The sequence below is a fragment of the Triturus cristatus genome, chromosome 1_1, assembly GCF_964204655.1.
Source record: "Triturus cristatus chromosome 1_1, aTriCri1.1, whole genome shotgun sequence".
In the NCBI taxonomy this organism is placed as follows: Eukaryota; Metazoa; Chordata; class Amphibia; order Caudata; family Salamandridae; genus Triturus; species Triturus cristatus.
The window spans coordinates 107,080,041-107,100,853 of record NC_140579.1 but is presented as its reverse complement, the minus strand read 5'-3'; the positions used below and the strand labels follow the sequence as shown (position 1 = coordinate 107,100,853).

The 20,813-nt window shown below is 44.2% G+C and overlaps 1 protein-coding gene across 3 annotated transcripts in view; it reads left to right on the top strand.

Moving 5' to 3' along the window:
• The first annotated feature begins 9,689 nt into the window (after positions 1–9,689).
• The window catches only part of PPIL1 (peptidylprolyl isomerase like 1), a 115,517-nt gene continuing 104,393 nt past the window's right edge, over positions 9,690–20,813 (top strand). For 2 of the 3 annotated variants that reach the window (XM_085609799.1, XM_085609768.1), the window contains exons 1-3: positions 9,690–9,940; positions 18,010–18,164; positions 18,773–18,841. In XM_085609799.1, coding sequence (XP_085465925.1) covers positions 9,885–9,940; positions 18,010–18,164; positions 18,773–18,841 — 280 coding nt within the window. In that variant the 5' untranslated portion in view covers positions 9,690–9,884. The remainder of the gene's footprint in view (positions 9,941–18,009; positions 18,165–18,772; positions 18,842–20,813) is intronic. The other variant, XM_085609787.1, reaches the window with a different exon arrangement.

Sequence of the window (20,813 nt, the reverse complement as noted above, 5' to 3'; positions counted from 1 at the left end):
AGTTTGGGCTGGACTGTTCCCATGAAGAGCGGGGTTCCCATGAAGAGCGGGGTCAAGACTGATTTGCACATGGCTGGATCCAAACTGGGGTATCATGGTGAGCAAAAAAACAATGGGTGTAACCCACATCTGTGGCTGAGGGGTGAATGTTTGATAATGTTCCTCATTCCGTCCATCATCTTTTTGTGTTGCTATAGTCACCCTAAGAGGGAAAGGTATGCCCAGACGAGGGTCCAATGCTCACTGTGCCACTGGATTCAAGTTAGCCTGGCTGCTGAGGGGGGGGATACCCAGTAACCAGTCCCGGAATGCTTGTTGTCCGTTCTTGGGAGGGCCTGGCCTGGAAGTTCGGGCTGAACTGTTCCCATGGGGAGCAGGGTCAAGACTGATTTGCATATGGCTGGGCCCAAACTGGGGTGACTTGGTGAGCAAACAAATGATGGATTTAACCCAGATCTGTGACTGGGAGTGAATGTTTGACAATCCTCAGCATTCCACCCATCATCTTTTTGTGTTGCTTACAAAGAGGATTACACCTCACTGAGCAGAGACTTTGCTATTTCACATTGAGGCTAGTATAGCCCTGACGCTAGTCAGACCATATCAAAATTAGCAAAAAATGTGCAACATTCTGAGAAGTCACATAAATGTCCCTTTTAATCCTCAAGTACCAACAAAAGCATAACCAAAATGGGACACCAAACGAAACACGTTCACTTTTTTTTTTTTTTATTCTACTGCAGAGTTCTCACACACAACTTGCTGATAGGGTCAATCAAAAGTGTGGTGGAAAATCAGCATCTGAGAAAAGTTTCTCAGCAAAAAAAAAAGACAGTGTGTAGGCATGTGGAATTCCTGTAGCCCGATGCCCATAACATATTGTTTTGGGTCAACCACAACAAGTTTTTATCTTTAAGTTTTCCACTGGATAATATGCCTAACCCCTTGCAGCATAAACACTTTAGCTGCAAGTGTACAGTAGCACAGTATGGATTGGTGTAATATGACGGTCTGCCAGCCACTAAAAACGAGATTTTAATCTATATGTGCAAGTTGGTCAAACTTGTAGAAATGATTAATGAGTATTAAAACCTTTGCTATAAGCACAAGCACTCTAAGAAAATGCTGTGAGCTCAGATTTCCTAAATGACAGTGGTTCCGGTATAAAAATCTGAACACTTGTGTGCACGATGTAAAAATTGAGAAGATTTATAAATTATAATGCTGCTAGAATGATCCCTAACTCTATGCAAAATACATTCAGGAGCATAAAAGCAAGATTGGTTGTTGTCAAACTAAAACGTACTAAAAAAATATGCACCATGATAAAATTATTTTGTGTAAATATTGTACAATATTGTACAACTTTAAATATAACTTGTCTGAGAGACCATTTACTAAAACATGTTTGACGCATGCCAATTTAAAAAAAAAAGAGGAATAATAGAGATTCGGTGGAAAACTCATGTAGGTACCTTATGGAAAAAAGAACCGAAAGTAGGGGCTTGATTTTTTTTTTTTTTTACTTAAAAAATAATAATAATCACAAATGTGCACACAAAGCTACACGTCCTTGCATTGGTGCAGCTTTACAACTTTTAGGAAATCACAAGAGTCTACAGAGCCAAGCCTGGAAACAGTACTCTCAACAAACTTTTGTGAATTTCATTTTTGAATAAGCGAATATACAAACATTTATTTGCTTATGTAAAAATCTGCTGAGTGATTGCTCATTCAATTTCCGGCAGAGCGGGTGCGAGGCAAACACTTGGGGGAGAACACTCGAGCAGAGATCCTTACCTGCTTCCTTGCCGCTACACCTCCAGCCTGTTCCCGCCTCCCACCGCCGCAGTTCCAGCCATCGCGGCCGCAGAGTGGAGGTGGGGACTACCTATCCCAGGCTCCCTAGCGCCAGGAAAGCCGCCAACGCTGTTTCCACGCCCGGAGGCGCATTAAAGAGAAGCCCAGCCCCGGCAGAGCGGGTGCGAGGCAAACACTTGGGGGAGAACACTCGAGCAGAGAACCTTACCTGCTTCCTTGCCGCTACACCTCCAGCCTGTTCCCGCCTCCCGCCGCCGCAGTTCCAGCCATCGCGGCCGCGGAGTGGAGGTGGGGACTACCTATCCCAGGCTCCCTAGCGCCAGGAAAGCCGCCAACGCTGTTTCCGCGCCCGGAGGCCCATTAAAGAGAAGCCCAGCCCCCGCGTCGCGGGATCGCGCGCGGGTCGCGCCGGGCCAAGCCCGGGCAAAGGGCGGGCCGTCAGGGGCAGACAGAGGCAGGGCCGGGCCATCCCCCTTAGCTCCGCAAGGAAGACACTAAAAAGAAGAGGTACGTTACACACGAAAGCGCTACGTTTGTGCAGAGAGTAACACACTCGGACTGGTCTCCATCAGCCCTCCCACAGGACACACAGCGGCTTACTGGTTGAAGCGGGACTTTGTATTAAGTATTTGACATAACCTCCCCTTCAAAGTATGGAAAAACGTAAATGTACGGTGGGCACACTAGATTCCTATTTACTGAGAGCCGAATCAATAATAGATCAGGAAATATTATCCACCGAGAGGAGGCTCTCGTTAGATCCATCAAACAGAGTAAACAGAGATCCTGATACCATCAGTTCCTCCCTGTTAAATAAAACACCAACTTTGATATTTTCACCCGATCCCCTGGCTGCCTCCCCTCAAAATTCACCTGAGATCATAGAAGTACCCCCAAAAATCATTCCTCCACAACCGAAAGGACCCTTAACTCCGGGGAAAAATAAACAAAAATTGACCGGAGGGAGGGGGGCAACTACAAAAGGGCGCTCCCAAAAAAAAAAAAGAGGGGAAGATCCCATCTCACCCAGTCTTATGTAATACAGGTACGCAGACAGAGGAGAACCATCAAAACTCTCTTGCACATTTAGAAACGCACACTGCAATGACAGAGCTGATCTCCAAACACAATGAAAATTCACTACTAACATTAGTGAACCGAGCATTGGAAGAAAAACTGGGTGAAATGATTTCTATACTCTCCTCAGTTTTCGAAGATAAATTTGTCCGATTAGAAAAACTAGTAACTGACAGTAAAACACGACCTAACTTACTCAGACCTCAAGCTGACAATAACCAACTCATCCCCCAAGAGTTACATCCCCCACCATCTGCCAAGGAACCCCCTAACAATCCTATAATAAACACCCACACTTTCCCTTCTATAGTAATACCAGGTAACAATCAGGGAACAAAAGGAGACACTAGACCATCCAGATCAGCGGAACAACTAACAAGAACCGATGAAGGACCCCAAAATGATAAAACGAGTCCGCTTAATTCTTTCCCCCAACCAAACCGAGACTTTCTAAATCTGCCACCTGCTGCCTGCCCTTATGCCCCAGTTTTAACAGGTGTACCTCCCTTAAACGAAGGATCAACTGAGACATGGACCTCACTTAGAAATAAGGTCACTGATTGGCTCACCAAATACAAATATTTTCACCCAAACCATATTAATCAGATCTTGATGGTCAGGAGAGTAGGCTGGATCGGCTATTCCCACAAAAGCATCACAGGAGACTGTATTGTAGTGAATTTTAAATCACCGAGACTGGTGCGATCTCTACTCACGGCCAAAAGGAAAAAAACAAATTCAAAAACAGCAATTAACCTGGTACCGCTTGACTTCTTTTACCTTACAGAACCAAATCCCAATAACAGACGGAATGGCTGCACCATTTCACAAAACAGGTTCGAACAGCTTACAACTCTAGAGGAGGTGGACTGACAACTAAAACCGTTAGAAAATGTTACCCTCAAAAACGTACCTCGGACAGACAGCGGAGTAAAAAACCCGCACGATTTAAATCACAGTCAAGGAAAAAGCATGGCACAATCCACTCCTTACCACACTTTCCTTACAGTCCAACCCCAGCATCTTTCTACCCCAAACCTCAGCGGTGCGCATGAAATCACACTTCTCACTACAGATAGACCATATAAATCTGGCAGTATTCCTCCTCTCAAGGATCCTTCCGTAACTAAACTAATCGCTCAATCTGTCCCTAACAGTATAGACAGTAATTCCCTGATGGATTCACACTTAAAAATACTCTTTTGGAACGTCTCGGGACTCCGCTCAAAGGTTAACAACGATGGGTGGTTGCCATTCATAAAAGAAAACGACATAGTTTGTTTACAGGAGACATGGGCAACCACCCCCATTCATTTAAATGGCTTCAAAACATTCTTTAGTCCAGCACTAGCACCAACATCAGGCAGAGCAAAGGGCGGCTTAGTGTGTTATGTCTCAAACTTAATTCCAACTCTAGAGGCTCAAGCCCTGAAAAACGAGACACAATACCAGATAATAGGAATAACTATAACAAAATCACCACCAATTTTGATAGTTAACATATATAACAATCTTACAGATACCAAGTTTATGGAGACCCTAAAAGAAATACGCCTTTTTTTATTAGACCACAACAATTTCAACTCAGGGACAGAGCAAATAATTATATGGGGAGGCGATTTCAATCTGACACTGTGTAAGCACACCCAAAACGATATATGTGGCCACGTAGACCACCAAAACAATAACATTACACACTTCCCACACTCTCAAAAAGGGTCAATCATGAACGAAACTATGACCCTTCTCCAACTAGCCTTTGCCAACGAATTACTCGAGCCTGCTGTCGCCTTTGCTCCAACGTTCAACGGTAGAGGTCTGTCATCTTGCATTGATTTTATTTTAGCGGGAAATACCCCCACAGAAGCGATCACTTCGTTTATCACACATGACTGCGCTTTCAGCGATCACTTCCCATTATCCATTACTATCCGAATCACTGCCCCACAAAAAAAGTCACAAACGTTATATCACGATGATAACTTATCGATGCCCAGACCAAACGGCTATGCTTTAAAATGGTCCCACATCGATCCCACTGCCACCTTAGAGACCATACTTAGAGGGGCATATCCAGCTTTCTTAGTGTGTCTAACAGAGACCTCATCTCCTTACGAGATCGTAGTAAACTACAACATAATAAAATCTGAAGTTAAGAAAGCCTTGACAGCGATTTCTAAAGGGGCGAAATCCCCCAAAAATAAACCTAAGTTTGGGTGGTTTAACTCAGCATGTACAGCTGCACATAAAACCCTCAAAAAAGTCTTTAAAAAATCCCCAAGAGATCTACTAGAGGTCTCACAAGCAAGGAAATCATATAAGATTTTAACCTGCCGGAAGAAAGAACTAAAAGAGGCACACTGGGTCGCCCTACATGACAGCTGCAAAAATAACGATCTCGCCGCTTTCTGGGAGATTGTCAACTCCTCTTTCCTTTCAGGCCCAAAAGACCATGGCCAAATTGAAACAACCATTACGGAATATGAATGGATTACACATTTCTCAGAAATATTCTCTATTCCCGTAGGGACAAGCCGACAGAAATACATTTATCCAATCGATTCAACTAACCCACTAGACCTAGATTTCAATCTTCGAGGTCAAGTCAGCTCTGAATTCAAGTAGATCTAGAAAGGCCCCGGGCCCCGACGGGGTCCCTATGGACCTCTATAAATCGAACATTGACCTCTGGGCCCCTATATTACTCAAGGTCTTAGACGCAATGGGAAAGGTGGGACTACCCGACTCTTGGTCCGATTCTATCCTAGTCCCTATTTTTAAAAAGGGCAACAGAAATAACCCAACGTGCTACCGACCCATATCCCTACTGGATTCCCTAGGCAAGATAATGGGAAGAATCCTCCTGGAACGTCTACAATGCTGGGCGGAAACAAACAACCTAATATCCGACCTCCAGTACGGTTTCAGGGAGGGAAAAGGCACCATCGAACAGGTCTTAAACCTTACATTGAGGAGAGGAAAGTATGTCCAAGCAGAGGGTGGCAGCCTTTGCATGGCATACGTAGACCTCTCCACCGCCTTTGACTGTGTGGCACACAACAAACTGTGGAGCATACTGATTGACATGGGAGCAGACACCAAATTGGTCATTTATGTCAGGGAAATCTATTCTAACGCAACTGCAAAGGTAAGATACGGTTCAGGGGGGCAGTTAACATCATCATTTGGGGTAGAGCGGGGAGTCAGGCAAGGTTGTGTCCTCGCCCCCTTCCTTTTCACTTTATACACTAATGGCCTAGAAGTAGCTATGCTGAAGGGATGCCAGGACCTACCTCAAATCCAAGAACGCCCAATCCCCGCTCTCCTTTATGTGGACGACGCAGTTATAATCGCCTGTACCCCCCTTGAACTACAACGTTCTTTAGACAGATATAACAAGTTTATGACCCAATTGGACTTAAATATTAACGTAAAAAAGACATTCATAATGACATCAGGGAAACAAATATCTAAAGGAAGAGGTATCTACCTAAATAAAACCAGAGTGGAAAATACATCCACCTATCCATACCTGGGAGACATAGTAGATCATAAAGGTACCTGGAAAAGGGCAATCGAGACGAGAAAGCTCCAATTCCAAAACACAACTATGGCACTGGTTGCTTTCGCGCGGAGACTTTGAAAGAGACCACCAAAAGAATTGCTCGATATCTACCACTCAAGATGTCTCAGTACGGCTATCTATGGGGCAGGGATTTGGGGAAACGTACAAGTGGACTCGATCCAAATAGCAGAGAACAATTTTCTGAAATCTTTACTGGCCGTTCCACCGTCTACCCCTACATATAACATTCACAGCGAACTGGGTCTTCCATACATCACAGACGTGATTAGGATACAGCCAATCCTTCTCTGGCACCGCATCTGGACCACAATAGAGCTAAAATGTACACAGGCACTCATTACCGACTGTATGAATCTAGATCATGGGCTTAAAATTACTTGGCTATCATACGTAAAAAAAATCCTTTCTGACCTGGGATACGAGCACATCTATCTTAACCCACATGAATTAAATTCTATCCCCAGAAAGAAACTACGACATGAGTGCTTAACCCATCTGGCTGATCTACGCGTGGCTCTAGAAATAAACAAAACCTCTGTACAGCATTCTTTACTTATCCAAACAACAGACAAGATCGAACCATATTTGACCCTGAACTCGAGTAGTTATGACAAGTTTTTACTAACAAGATTCCGATTCAACATTTTCCACCGTTTAATCACATTTCCGGTGATAAACGATTGGTCAAATCAACTGGCTCACTGTCCGTGCGATGATTCCTCAGTTCAGTCCACTTTGCACGTAATTATGTTTTGTAAATTTTACGTTGAACCAAGAAAGTTGTACCTGATCCCTCTGCTGAAATTGATGGGTCTAAAACAATGCCGACCTGCCCTTATGGCCCTTCAAATGTTAGACACAGAACTGTTGGTGAGAAATATGATCAAGTTTCTGAAATTTTGTGTACACCATAGAGCAAATCTTTAGATCGTAATCCATTTTACGTAAAGAAAACCGATAAATAATCGAATATCTATGCACTTAAGATTGCTATTTTTTGCACAGACTTTTTACTTCGCCGGCAAAAATGCCTTTCAGGAAAAAAATGTCATGTCTTTTTCTTATCTTATTGTAAATGTACAGTATTAATGCTCAATGTAAAATGTATATGCTTTTATGGTTTGTGAATATCTTACCGAATAAAGCTTTTTCTGACTCTTTCTGACTCATTCAATTTCCCTACACTCCCTTTTTCCCACCATGGAAAATGTTTTATTCCTGCCCTTGACAGGAGTCATTTCCAACCTTTTCCAGTATGGAGAGAGATTGGAGAGTGTTGGAGAATACCCTTAAATATGTAAGTTTGTGGATGTACACACTTATAAAGGTATTCCAACCCTGGAACTACACCATCCTGCTTCAATCCTTGTATGTAAATTTGTGATAGCAAAATCAGAGCTTATCTTTCAAACCCTGATCAAAGCCCTGATAAAATCAGAGATGACATATTTAAAGTCTACATAATAATAAAGCTAGAGCAATTTGTCACATTACTGGAACCAAAAGGGACAAGTGGATTTTATTTTACAGCCCTCCGGAGTGAACGCACGGAAGGGCTGTTGTCTCGAAAGTGCATTACGAGCCCAATAACCACTGGATTAACTACTGACCCTGGGTTCTGGAGGAGTGTGCAACACACTGCAAAGCACTTCAGCGTCTCGTCAGGGGGAGTAGGCACTATATTAATACAATTGCAAACCAATACATATACAAATCATACTAGCATATCAATGGCATTAGACAAAAATGTAAATAAATGAAAAGCAAAAAGAGAAGGACCCCAGTACACTCAGAGTAATTGTCAATGCTTATGACTTCTCCATGGAAATTTCTGTTACACCATCCAAACAGCACGCGTGCACACACACACACACGTGCGCGCGCATGCACACACACACACCTTCTACCATCTCTCTCCTTTCTTCCCTATTTCGTGCCCTCTTCTCTCTTCCCCTTCTGTTTCCTCACTCCCTCATCTCCGACCGCTCTCTTCCTGTTTCTCCCTTTCCTCTCTCTCCATTTTCTCTCCCATACCTTTCTCTGTCTCCCTCTTTCGCTTTCCTCTATCTCTTTATCACCCCCTTTCTCCACTCTCTCCACACTCTCCCCCTCTCTCGACCACCTCTCTTTCCTTCATGTCCCCTCTCTATCACCCAACCCCTCCCTTTGCTTCTTCTCTCGCCCACTTTTCCAACTCCTCTCTCCTCATTATGCTCTTTCCTTCCGATGCCTTCCCTCCACCAAGGAAGTGCTTCTCTCTCGCTGCTCCCCCACCTCTCTCCCTCTCTTTCCCAATTCTCTCTCTCTTTCTCTCCCACAGCTTTTTTCTCTTTTCCCTTTCGCCTTACTCTGTCCCTCACTGACCTCTCTCCTTCCCACTCTCACCGCTCTCTTTCTCACTGCCCTTTCTCTCGGTTGCTCTCTCTCTCCTGGCCTTCTCCCCATTCACCTCTAACCCCCTTCTCTTTCTCACATCACTCTCTCGCTCTCTGATTCTCTTTCCTCTCTCCACCCCTCTTTCTCCTCACTCCGCCCTCCGTATGTCGCACCCAATCTCTTTCTGTTTCTTTTTCCTCCCTCTCTCACTCTTATTCTCTTTCCTCTTTCTCTCCCCTCCTCCCTAGTTCTGTATCTCTTACCCTCTCTCTTTTTCTTCTCAATTCCCCTTCTTCCCCTCACTCCTCCTCCCTCTGCTTCTCTTTCCTCTCTCTCTTCCTCCAAACTCTTTTCCCTCACTACCCCTCTCTCCCGTTTTGTATCTCATCTGCTCCTCACTTTCTCCTCTTCCCCTCTCCCCTCCCCAGCCCGCTCTGTATCTCACCCCCTTTTCTCCGTGTCTCTTTCTTCTGTCTCTCGCTCCAATCATTGGTCTATCTTCTATGTCAAATAAACGTCGTCACTCTGCCCCGCCTCCTTTGTGTATTTGGCTCGTGGGAGGAGATGTGGTCCGTCGGCTACGCTGCCGACGTTGGCGCTGGAATCCGGGTTCGAGCCTCGGGGTCGCGTCCACATTCTGTGATTCTTGGCAAATCACTTAATCCCCCCGAGCCTGAATGTGTAATGTAATAATACCTTCAGGCCGAGTTCGCGCTATATTAATTATGCAAAACAAAATAAAAATCGGCACTGTGGTTTTAGAGTAGCAATATTTCCCTTTCGGTTCAAATGGAGTTCTGATGTCTTTTCTTAGACGGCCTTCTTGTGAGCTTGGCCCAACCAGGCAGTGTGTTTTTTCAGCCACACACTGCCGGAAGCATTTTACTGGTGCATACAGTTTAAACATTGTTTCGACCCTCTGAATTATTTCAAACCGAGGCTTGGCACGCAAGAGAGGCGTCACTGAACGTACAGGAGCCATAGAGTTCCCGGCGGTGGTTTTCTGCTCCTAAATTGTGGAGGCATGGCGGGTATCCCACCAGATTCATGGCAACCGCCCACCGTGGTGTTAGAAACCAGGTGAGATTATCATCACCCTGCTGCTTAACGCCATGAAGTACCCATGAGTAGAGTGACCACCCTTTCTCCTGAACACAACCATACTAGGCATTTGGCTTTATGTCAGAGGGAATTCTGGAAGTCGTGTTCTTGTGGTATGTGACTAGATAGTATAGATTTGCAAAAGGGAAGCCAGGACTGCTTTAGACACTCATTTCCTTAACCACACCCACATGGGATGTTTTGGGACAGAATTCTTCACATTTGGTTGGCTTTATTGTAAATATAATTTGGTGCTTCTTATTAGATATCTTTACTTCATTTTCGTGTGCTTGTTCATTTCAGAGCAGTTTCTTTACCATCCTTTTGATTGGAGAACTTTAATTCCACTGGTTATATTCAGGTGATTACTTTTTTTTAGGTTGAGCCTGTGACAGCGCAGGTGCTTTTGCTTGCAAGACTAACGTTTCAGTAAAGGGCTTGGAGCCTGCCCATTGCATACCATTTGTTGGCTTCAGTGTCACTCTTCTTTGCTGTCTCCTAATTGGCCAGTGCAGGCCAAGTGTCACTTCTGTTTCTTCCAGTGGAGCATGGACCAAGCACAGCTTGATTCAGCTTAATTGGTGTCCGTCTGCTACTAGCGCTGTGATTGAGGTACTAAGGTGCATATTAACAAGGCGGTGCTATAAAACTATCGCCGCTTTTTCAGCCGAAAAGCGGCGATGATTTTATCGCTTTATCAGCAAGGTCACGCTATCGCGTGAATCCTTGCCTTAGCGCCCTTTCCCGTAACGCCCACCTTTGCATCTCTAATGAGATGCAAAGTGGGCGTTCCCAAAATAACTGGAGAAATGTCGCTAACCGACATTTCTCCAATTATCAGTGGGCACGCTAACAAGCATAGCGATAAGAAAAGTAGCGCTAACCGCGGTTATCGCTACTTTCCTTATGCCTGCTTTTAGTTTGACTTAGCCATGATATCCAATGGAAGGTGGATATCATGGTTAAGTATGCCCTGCCCTATCAACCTTGTGCAATTATCGCTGGATTTCCAGCGATAATCGCACATTTGCCAGCTTCCGCCAGGAATTTTATCGCTTTTGAGATAAGCGTTGCTGATAGCACGCTATCTCAGCGATAAAATTCCACGATAGCCGGCGATAATTATCCTAGCTCTAAGTGCGCTAAGCTATAATCATCGCCGGTTGTTGCTGATCTGCCCCAAAGTCTTCTTGTTCAACTCTGTCTCCCCCCGACACATCTGGTGCGCCCTCCTGCCGCATTTTGCCATCACCATAGCCCTTCCCCCTTTTTTTGAGCCACAAGCTTTCAAAGGATATTAAAACAACCAAGTGTGTTTTGATTATATCCTGTACTCTGCTACATTGGAAATACTTTGAACCGCCGAAGTATGGCGTCCAGGGCTGCATACATTGTGTTTTGCCTGCCACATTAAATATTAGCACTCTAGTTCTTTCCTTTGCAGTTCTCTTAATTTACTAATTTTGGTGTAGAGGCCTGCTGTCATTTTTCGACACGTGTTTGCTGCTGCCTAACATTAGTTTTGAAGGTTTGCCAAGATAATCTTATCTTTGTTTACTTTTGACTGTGACATTGGCTTTGTTACACGTTTACACTGGACCCTCTTGTGTGCCCGGTTTTACACACAATAACTATTTTAATGCCAGCTGTGGCTACATTTAAACAGTAGGCCTCGTCCAATCAAAGTGCAAATGTAGAGGAGCTGATAATATAGTGGAGACCAGCCCTGGCCTCCTGGTTGCATGCGTTCCCAGTAATCCGTTTAAAATTCCTATTTGCTTTAGACTAGGGGGTTTCTCCCCTAAGATCTTTCTCTCTTGCTTTTGTTATGTGATTGAGTACTTCTTCCTAAACACTCAGTGTTAGTAGTGGAGGGGGAATTTTTTTTCTTCAACCTAAAAGGTGGATTGTGGACTTGGCACCTGAGGTTTTGAGTGGGGAGATTAGACTGAACTGATCATAGCTGGCAGGATGGCTCATTCCATTGAAGGATCTCCTCTCAGAAGGGCAGGTTAGAATCTCCACAAGGCACGCTTAAACTTCATCGTTCCAATGTCTGTAAATTGTGTTTAATTAATTTTTAGGTCTCGCCAAGACATGCATGCAATCACTGTCTCTTGCAAGAGATATTGTATACCACTAGAGGCTTAGAGCCCGCACATTGCTTATCATTAGTTTGCTCCATTGTCACTTTGCTCCCTCCTAATTGACCAGCGTGTGCTGGCTTCACTTCCCCCTTCTTTGGTGTGGTGCACGAATCAAGGACTGATTGCTTCGTCTTGATTAGTGTCCTTCTGCTGCACATGCTGTGATTGAGGTATTATTTTTTTTTTTTTGTCTTCCCCAGACCTTGTCTTACTACTTCTCCGTCCTATCCCACTCGTCCATGCTGCTTCTTTCCCTTCTGACCCTCCCTTATGTTACTGCTCCCTTCTACCTCCACACTTGTCCATTTTGCTTCTTGCCTTCCGCCCGACCTTTCTGTTGTCTGTGTTGCTCCCACCCGCCATTAGGAGAAGCACTATGACGTGGCCAGCACTGGGCGTGCCGCTTTTTTCTTTCTTTTCCTGTTCTTGCTCATTCCCTCCCACACTCCGTTCCATTGTCTGTCTCACCTGCTCGTCCCAACATCCCTGCTGTTGTTTATCCCACCCGCCATGGGGGAAAAAAGAGGGGCCATGACTCTGCCAGTGTTGGCCACGTCATAATATTTTTTTTTCTAACTTTTAGCCATGCTGCTCAGCAGCTGTGCTGCTCCACAACTTGGCTTAAAAACATTGGTGAAGTCAATAACTCTCACATAGGCAAGACGTATTTGCTTTGCCAATACTTGTAATAGGAACACCTGTTTACAGAACTTGGAGCATACGTGCAGTATGAAGCACTACATAAACAAGTTACTATCATCACATCAATAAACTCCCTTCCTGTTTTTCTGTGAGCATTAACAAAAATCTCTTGCCTATACTCTCTCTGTGGTCTTCTAAAAATCCATAGGTCAGGCACTCCTCCTCTCGCGCTTAGACTGCTGTAATGCAGTTTGTCAATCTTCAAATCATAGCAGCATATTTGACTCTAGGCCTTAATAACCAGTCTAGAATCTCTAATCATCTATGTTCTCTTCATTGGCTACCTGCCTCCAAAAGTTGTATTCTTAAGGCCCTTTTTTCTTCCAACCCCTCCCGATATAAGGTGATACAGTAGTCTAATCTGGAAGGGGGACTTCATTTATAACTTGAGCTTTAGAAGTAAAGGAGATGTGTTTGCTGGACCGTTTTTAATTGACAAAAACAGAAGGAAGCCACATTATCCTTCTTTTTCCTTGTAAGTTGGGCATCAATAGAGGCACACAAATTTTCAGATGTTTGAAGCTCTAGAGATGATGACCGGATGGTAGACTGCAACAATGATTTTTTTTTTAGGTCTCGCCTGGCGTTCGCAGCGCTGCTCTCGTCATGCAAGGGCTTTTTGTGTGCATGCGTCCGGAGGGACAAATATGGCGTCGGGCTGTCCACCTACAGCTGCAAATGCATGCCCATGTGGACAACCCGACGCCATCTTTTTCCCTCCGTACACGTGCACATGTAAAAAGCCCTCGCATGGCGAGAGCAGCGCTATGCGCTGCTAACGCCGTCGGGCAGTCAACATGTGCGTGCAATTGCGCATGTGGACACTGAGAGAGAGGGGGCGGCGCTCTCCTGTCCTGGGCGCACTCTGATCATCTTTGCCAGGCGTAGGAAAGCCCCGATCGTTAGAAGGTACCGGGCAGCTTTTCTTTCTTAAGCTCTCAGTACCCCTCTTACACTCGCTAAGATAATCACATTAGTTTTGTCCTTAAAGGAGCCCTTTTTTAATAGAAAGTACATAAAGCGATTAAACCACCCAGAGAGGTTGCCTGCATTATACACGCCTGTGGGAGCGCAGGTCTGATAAACAGGCGAGGAGGCCGAATATAGGTTCCAAAAGGACGAGTTTTATTAGAAAAATTAGAACTAGAGGGTTGTTGGGGTGTTGCTTCTTCTTGTTCCTCTCTGGATTGGACTGGACTGGCCGGGGTTGTAGAGGATGGGCCAGGCTCCTTTTCTTCTTTACAAGGGTGTTCTTCCCGGAGGCTCATAAGAGAGATAAAAGGGAGCCGTCAGTTTATTGTTCTACAGATTTGTAGTGTCAAATACCCGTCACCACACCTGAAAGTGTTTTTAGGAACTAGGATGCTTATTTGCCTTATCCTGGGTTCCCTGGGGAAACTATTAGTGCCTTAACTGAAGCATATCAGGAAATTAAAGCCGTTTATACGTCACGTTAATTCCGGCTCGCGCAATGTACCAGAGGCGCGCTAAATAAAGAAGGCACGCTTCAAGAAGAAAAACAAGCGGAAAGAAAAAGAAAACCAAAGCAGGCTAAAGATGATGATGGCAATAGTATTGTGAGGTACTCTCCATGACATGCAGGGCGCTAGCAAATTAGAGCCGGTAAAGGTCCTGCCCCTTATGCAAGAAGCGTGCTTACCGGAGTGCTCAACATACACATGGGTGTTTAAAGCTATCAACCCCGCTATCCGTGCCCGTCTCCCCGTTCTCCACCCCCCTCCTTCGAAACCATCCCCGGGTCCCTCGGGCTTTTATCACTCGCCGCAACTCTCCTGAGTTGCGGTCGCTCTCCAGCATCCTCCGGCGGACACCACCACTCTTCGCACCAGCGGTCGTCCGGTTCCTCGTCTCCGTCTTCGAGGGCGTCTTCGGTCTTCGAGCTTTCTCCCGGCGCGTCCTCGTTGTGTCCGTTTTCTTTTGTCGTTCTCTCTTCCTCCTCCGGTACCGTCCTTGCAAACTCCTCGTAATCACTCTCCTCCCCTTCCTCTCTGACGTCTGCCCTTTTCATTGGGCGATGGCTACTCCTTCCGGTAGTACCCCCGCCTACTTCCAGGGTCACGTCCGCGTCTCTCTGCAAAGAGACATGAGAGGAGAATGGGTCTCGCAGTCCGTCACGGCCCCTCCCATGTTGATCGGCGAAGGAAGCACGAGTTCTACATGGAAGACCACCCCAGGGCGGTATCCAGGTGGGCCCCTCGGGCATTTCCTCACATCGCCGAAGCAAACGGAAGGGATTTTCTGTTGCATCCCGCACTGTGCTCGGGACCCTCTCCCCCAGCTCAGGAGACTGAACCAAAAGATTTGCAAATGATTATGGAAAACTGCTTTTTTGTCAAGGCTTTTTTTTTCATTCCTAGCATGAATAATAATAGGCGAGGTCAAGAAGAAACAAATAACGGGGTCGGTCAAATACACGCACCAATGCCAAACAAGCATTTGCAATGCAATAGGTCTCGCATTATTCAAGTTTAAGCTATTGGCATTGTAAATGGCAGTGTTATATTTAGGTTTCAAAAACCAAAACATAGCTAAAAGGCATTGTCGTTTACAATGCCACTAGCTCAAACTTGCGTAAATTCGAGACCTGTTGCATTGCAAATGCTTGTTTTTATTTTATTTACCTTTCCAGATCAATAAATAAAAAGGCTACGTTAGTTTTTTTTTTTTATCCTTCTTTAGCCATGCAGTATAGCGTTGACAAAACTTTTGCAAAGCCAACATATTCGCTTTGCCAATGCTTGTTTTTTGGGGGGGTGGGTTGAGGCTTTATTGGTACCTCTCCTGCCTCGAGTGCTACTTCATTGGGTATTTGAGCAAATGTGTCTTATGTATTTGGTTGCATTCTTTGGAATGCTGCAAGGTTAAATAGGCTGTCGCATGTGGCTATCGTTGTATAAAATATTTGCTCAAAGCATTGTCATTAAACTGAAATGTAGTTACTTCTGCGTTTTCTTTCGTGTGATATGAAGGCTGTTACAGGTTTCTAGGTTAGAGCCTAGTAAAGATGGTAACCTCAGTAAAGCAGGATAAGTGTTGCTCTCTTAAGTTTGAGTTGTGAATTGCATTGGGTTCTGGATTTAATTCTGCAAAATGCTTGCTTGAACTCTAGACTTAGGTTAAAAAAAGAGCTACACTGACTGACCAGGTCTTTGTGATGATAAATTCTGGTCATGCAAAAATCTCCTTTTTTTTTAGGTCTCGCCTAGCGAACGCAGCGCATGCGCTGCTTCGCCTTGGCGAGACTGTTGTTGTCGGTTTGGTGCGCGAAGGGAGACAAAACATGTGAGCGCCTGGACAGGCGATGTGCACGCACATGGCGTCTCCTCTCTGTTTCACACACTCCCACCGCGCACTTGATTTAGCTTTCAATACATGTGCGCGCCCGCATTGCGGCTCCTTTCTGGCTCTCGCGCTCCCATCGCTCGCTTGATTTAGCTTTTAGTTACTGTTTCTCTGCCCCTCACTGAGTTCTGCCACCTAATTTTATGTTTTTGCCTCGCCATGCCTTTAATCTGCCCCGCACTCTGTGCTAACAGTTATTGTCATATTTTTGACTACTCTTGCCTGTCCCTTTGCCCCGCACTCTGTCCTAACACTTATTATCATGTTCAAAACTTGCCGTGCTTATCCCTCTGCCCCGCACTCTGTCCTAACACTTATCCTAATGTTCAAAACTCGCCCGCACTAACACCTATCCTCATGTTATTTTCTCGCTGTGCCTGTCCCTCTGCCCCGCGCTCTATACTGCCACCTATCCTTATGTTATTGCGTTACCGTGCCACTTAACCTCATAACCTGTAAATGTTTATATGCTATGACAAAAGGTCTAATAAACAATATTAAACAACGACCATTGCCCTGCATAAGTTCATATACTATATACCAACTAACTCAAAACAACACAAATATACTAATCCAATAACTCTAACTCAACCTAATGTGAGACATGTTGCATTTCAAATGCTTGTTTAAGCACTTTTATTTGCTTCGATTGTCTGCTTCTCGCTTGTCTCCCGTGGCCACTTCACAGCACTACAAAGTTATTTATTCATTATGAATCTCGCTTACTGGACATTGGTCATCCGAGTTGGAAAATACAGATTGCAGGCTCAAGAGGCTTTCTAGAACAATTTTTGAGGATACATTTTGTTGAATCTAGAGTATAGTTGTTGGCTCTCACTCTTCCTTAGGGGGCTTGGTGGTGCTTATAAATCCTAGATGTGAAGGGGCAGCCCTTAATGGCTCGCTTAAAAGCCACTAGACTGTATTGGCTCACCAAGTTTAGGCTCAAGAAATTACAAAGTTGCCGCCCCGTCATCTGCTCACTCAGCCTCGATGCTGTTAGCAGGTGAATTTTGGCTAAGTGATTAGGTTGGTGCTTTCATCTGTTGAAGTACTGCCAGAGGCATGGTACATGGTTTGAAATGTGATATTACTCCTCTGTGGTACTTGTTTTTATCAACCTTAAGCTACAGAGAAGAGATGGGATGGAAGCTAAAGCGGAGACACTCGGATTCTATAGGAATTCAAGAGGAGTTGTGGTATTTTCCCAATGGCCTCTCGTGCCATTTACTTCATTTATTTGTTATCCCCCCCCCCCCTCTCATTTTAAAAGCAGTCAAGTAAAAAGTCTAACATCATAGATGTATCTTGACAGTAAACACCAGTCGCTATCACCAGCTTTTCACTTTCACCCCAACTGATGTCTCGCTGCTTCTAAACTCATTGTACCAATTCAATCGGCACATAGTAATGTGGTCCTCACTCTGTGTTGTGCTGTAGTTGCGCTTACATCATGCTTCATGTAACATGCTTGATTGTCCTATACTAATTCAGCTGACATCAGTGTGTTTGAATAGCACACAACCATTGCAGTTAAAGAGTTTTCAAAGTTCAAAAAGCGATCTATTTTAAGTTTCTTGTTTAAATTGACATATCTGTTTTTGTAAGGCACACATCGGCGCCTTTCTTTTCACTACTACCCACTAAAGTATATCAAACCTAGTTTATCATTGATTACACTTCACTAAAGATTATTAATTGTGTTTGAGTCAACGAAATGTTAAATGTACTTACTGAGCATTTAAATGCATGCAGCGTGGAAAATAATATTGATTATTTTCCTTTTGCGTCATTGTCTCGTAATAATACTCATTAATTCCTTTAATCTCCTGCCAGCATGGGCACCATTGTCCTGGAGCTTTACTGGAGACATGCCCCCAAAACCTGCAAAAACTTTGCTGAGCTGGCCCGACGAGGTTATTACAATGGCACCAAATTTCATCGAATTATCAAAGATTTTATGATCCAAGGAGGAGACCCCACTGGAACCGGTAAGACACACAATGCTACGAAATTGATCTTTGGGTACTGTCCAAGACGACCGTTTACTTACTTTTACATCAGTGGTAGGTTTAAAAATTCACAATCCATGAAGTCGGCTGTTTTTTAAAGTGATTAAAGGTGGTGCTTAAAGTTGTGAAAAGGGGGGTATGCCTTCATATACCTAATGTTTAGTAACTGGCTTTGTGAAAGAGTGTTGTCTGACGTCTGTCCAGGTGGACCAGTTCTAGAGTAAACGTACGGGATATTTGCGTTGGATGCATGAACATGCAAGGAATCAACCTAGAACTCTGTTAATAGGTGAATATTATGATACCTGTCATGGAAGGGGCCACCTGAAGCTGCTTGGGCAATCCTCAATGGAACGTCATTATTTTTCACAATAACAGGTCACGTTCTCCGCGCATGAAACCAGGCTCTAAAAAGGCTTATGCCATGGGGTGCAAATGGTAGATTTGCAAGTATGTAGCAGCAGTGAGTATCAGTCTCTTGTAGCGATCTTTAACAACTGTCTGCACAGTTTGTGAGTAGTTAGCAGGGACGCAACTGCGAAAACTTGTACAGTGCCCTGAAGGAACGTGTTTGTCTCCTGTGCCAGGTCGCGGCGGTGCTTCGATCTTTGGAAAACAGTTTGAGGACGAGCTTCATCCCGATCTGAAATTTACAGGCAAGTGAAACTTTATCAGTGCTGAATTGTTTGAGTCCGAGTCGTATGTTTTAGTGAGATAATGTATAAGTCCCAGTAGCTATATGTTGATTCCTTGACTTGAGAAAACAAATAAATGACTAGAAGAATGGAATCCATGTCTAGAAGTATAGCGCCTCTGCTCCCAGTGGCATGCATCATCTTGGCAGCTAGTGAGATTGTTACACGGAAATCATTCCTTTATATGTTTTTTGTTGTCAAGAAAATATACCTCGTGTTTTGCGTATGAGAAACTCCATCATTCAGCAGTTGCACAAAGGGAAACTTCATACAAAAAACTTTACTTGGTGATTGAAAGGCCTCCACTGGAACATTGCAGAGCTGCCCAAAAGTTGTATTTTTCTACAAAGTAACCTGTGGCACTTTTAAGACTTGGCAGTGCCATCTTTCTTTTCCTTTCATAAATATGAAGTGGAGGAGAGGTGCATGCTACTTTGCATGGATGCAGAAGCATGAGCGTGCCATGTAAAGGGACCTGCCTCTCTTATACTTAAAACGCGTGGAGGTAGTAGGATAGCAGCTGCTAGTTGATACATTTTAGTTATTTAAGTTGGAAACAAAGTGACCATTTTATGACTGGAAGGTTGTTAGAATTTGCATTGTGGGCAATTTTATGCCCACAAAATGTCTTTGGTGACAGTCAATCTGTCATCAGTGCTTGTTGTAACTGATGTTTGTGTAATGTTTGATTGGAGGAGTTTTTAACTTAACTCTTTCTTCTTCCCCCATTCCCCACTGAAAATGGTTCCCTTTTCGTTTTTTCTTTTATTCTATGCAGTGTTTCTTCAGCATTTTTTTTCATATTTTTTTTTAATCCCCCCCCCCACATTTACTCTGCAGCTCAATCAGTCTTTTGTTACATTAAGAGGTTTTTTAATATGTTAAATGTAGCGTTCTTTAAGTAATAGACCAGTGATAATAGTCTGAATGAACCTACCTGAAGAGTGCTTCAAAGCATATGCCCCACACATATCGACAGGAAAGAAAGTGGGTGAAAGGTAGCAGAGGGGTGAAGTATCTTCATCAGTGGTAGACAGACCATTTCTGGAGGTGATCTTTCCTCTGCATCCTATAAAAGGGATATACTCTGTATGGCTTTTTCCTGAAGACTAAAACTGACCTTCGTTCTAGGTTGTTTGGAACACTGGGTGCTGTGGTGGCTTTAGTTTGGGAAAGGTTCCAAACGCTGCTGCCAAGAGCAGATGTAGCCCTGCTGCTTTACACTATATGAAAGCATTGTCATACATGATTCATCCCAAGCTCTGGTTGTCTAGACGCCTCCGCTTGTAATGATGATATAGCTGCCTCCAGTCACTCTGTCCCTTAATTCACCAGTGTCTCCTTCTACTGTCCTTTCTTCATAATTTTTCACCAAATCTGACTCCCGCATATGTTGATCCTGTATGTACTCCCACACCAGCTCAGGTTCTCTGTCTGTCCCCATCATGTCCATTCATTCGCTGCAGACTCTGTCCATGTAGTGCAGGCTCTCCTAACTGGACCTACACATCTGTCCACTCACCCCAGGGATGCTGTTCTTTCTTTAGCAGTGACTCTTTGCTTCTAACATAACACAAGCCTTAAATAATCCAAATATTGCCTTTTTTATGCAAAAATCTGCTGTTGGTTGTAAGACATAAGGAAGGGCTGCTTGTACATTCCGGTGAGGGAAAAATACATATTTGGAAACGTGTCGACACTGCCATCTGCAGGCTATAACTAAATTAACATTGTATTTAAAATCTCATTTAGTAAACGGCGACCGAAAATTAATTTACCACATGTTTAATCGCAAATTACTTTCCTAATCCCGAGGTTATAGTTAGCCCTGTGATAACCACAAGGAATTTCAGAAACTGATTCAATAGACTGTACCCGTAACATCGTTCAGTTACCCCTGAGATTTTTTAGGTTTTGCCTGACCCAGCGCATG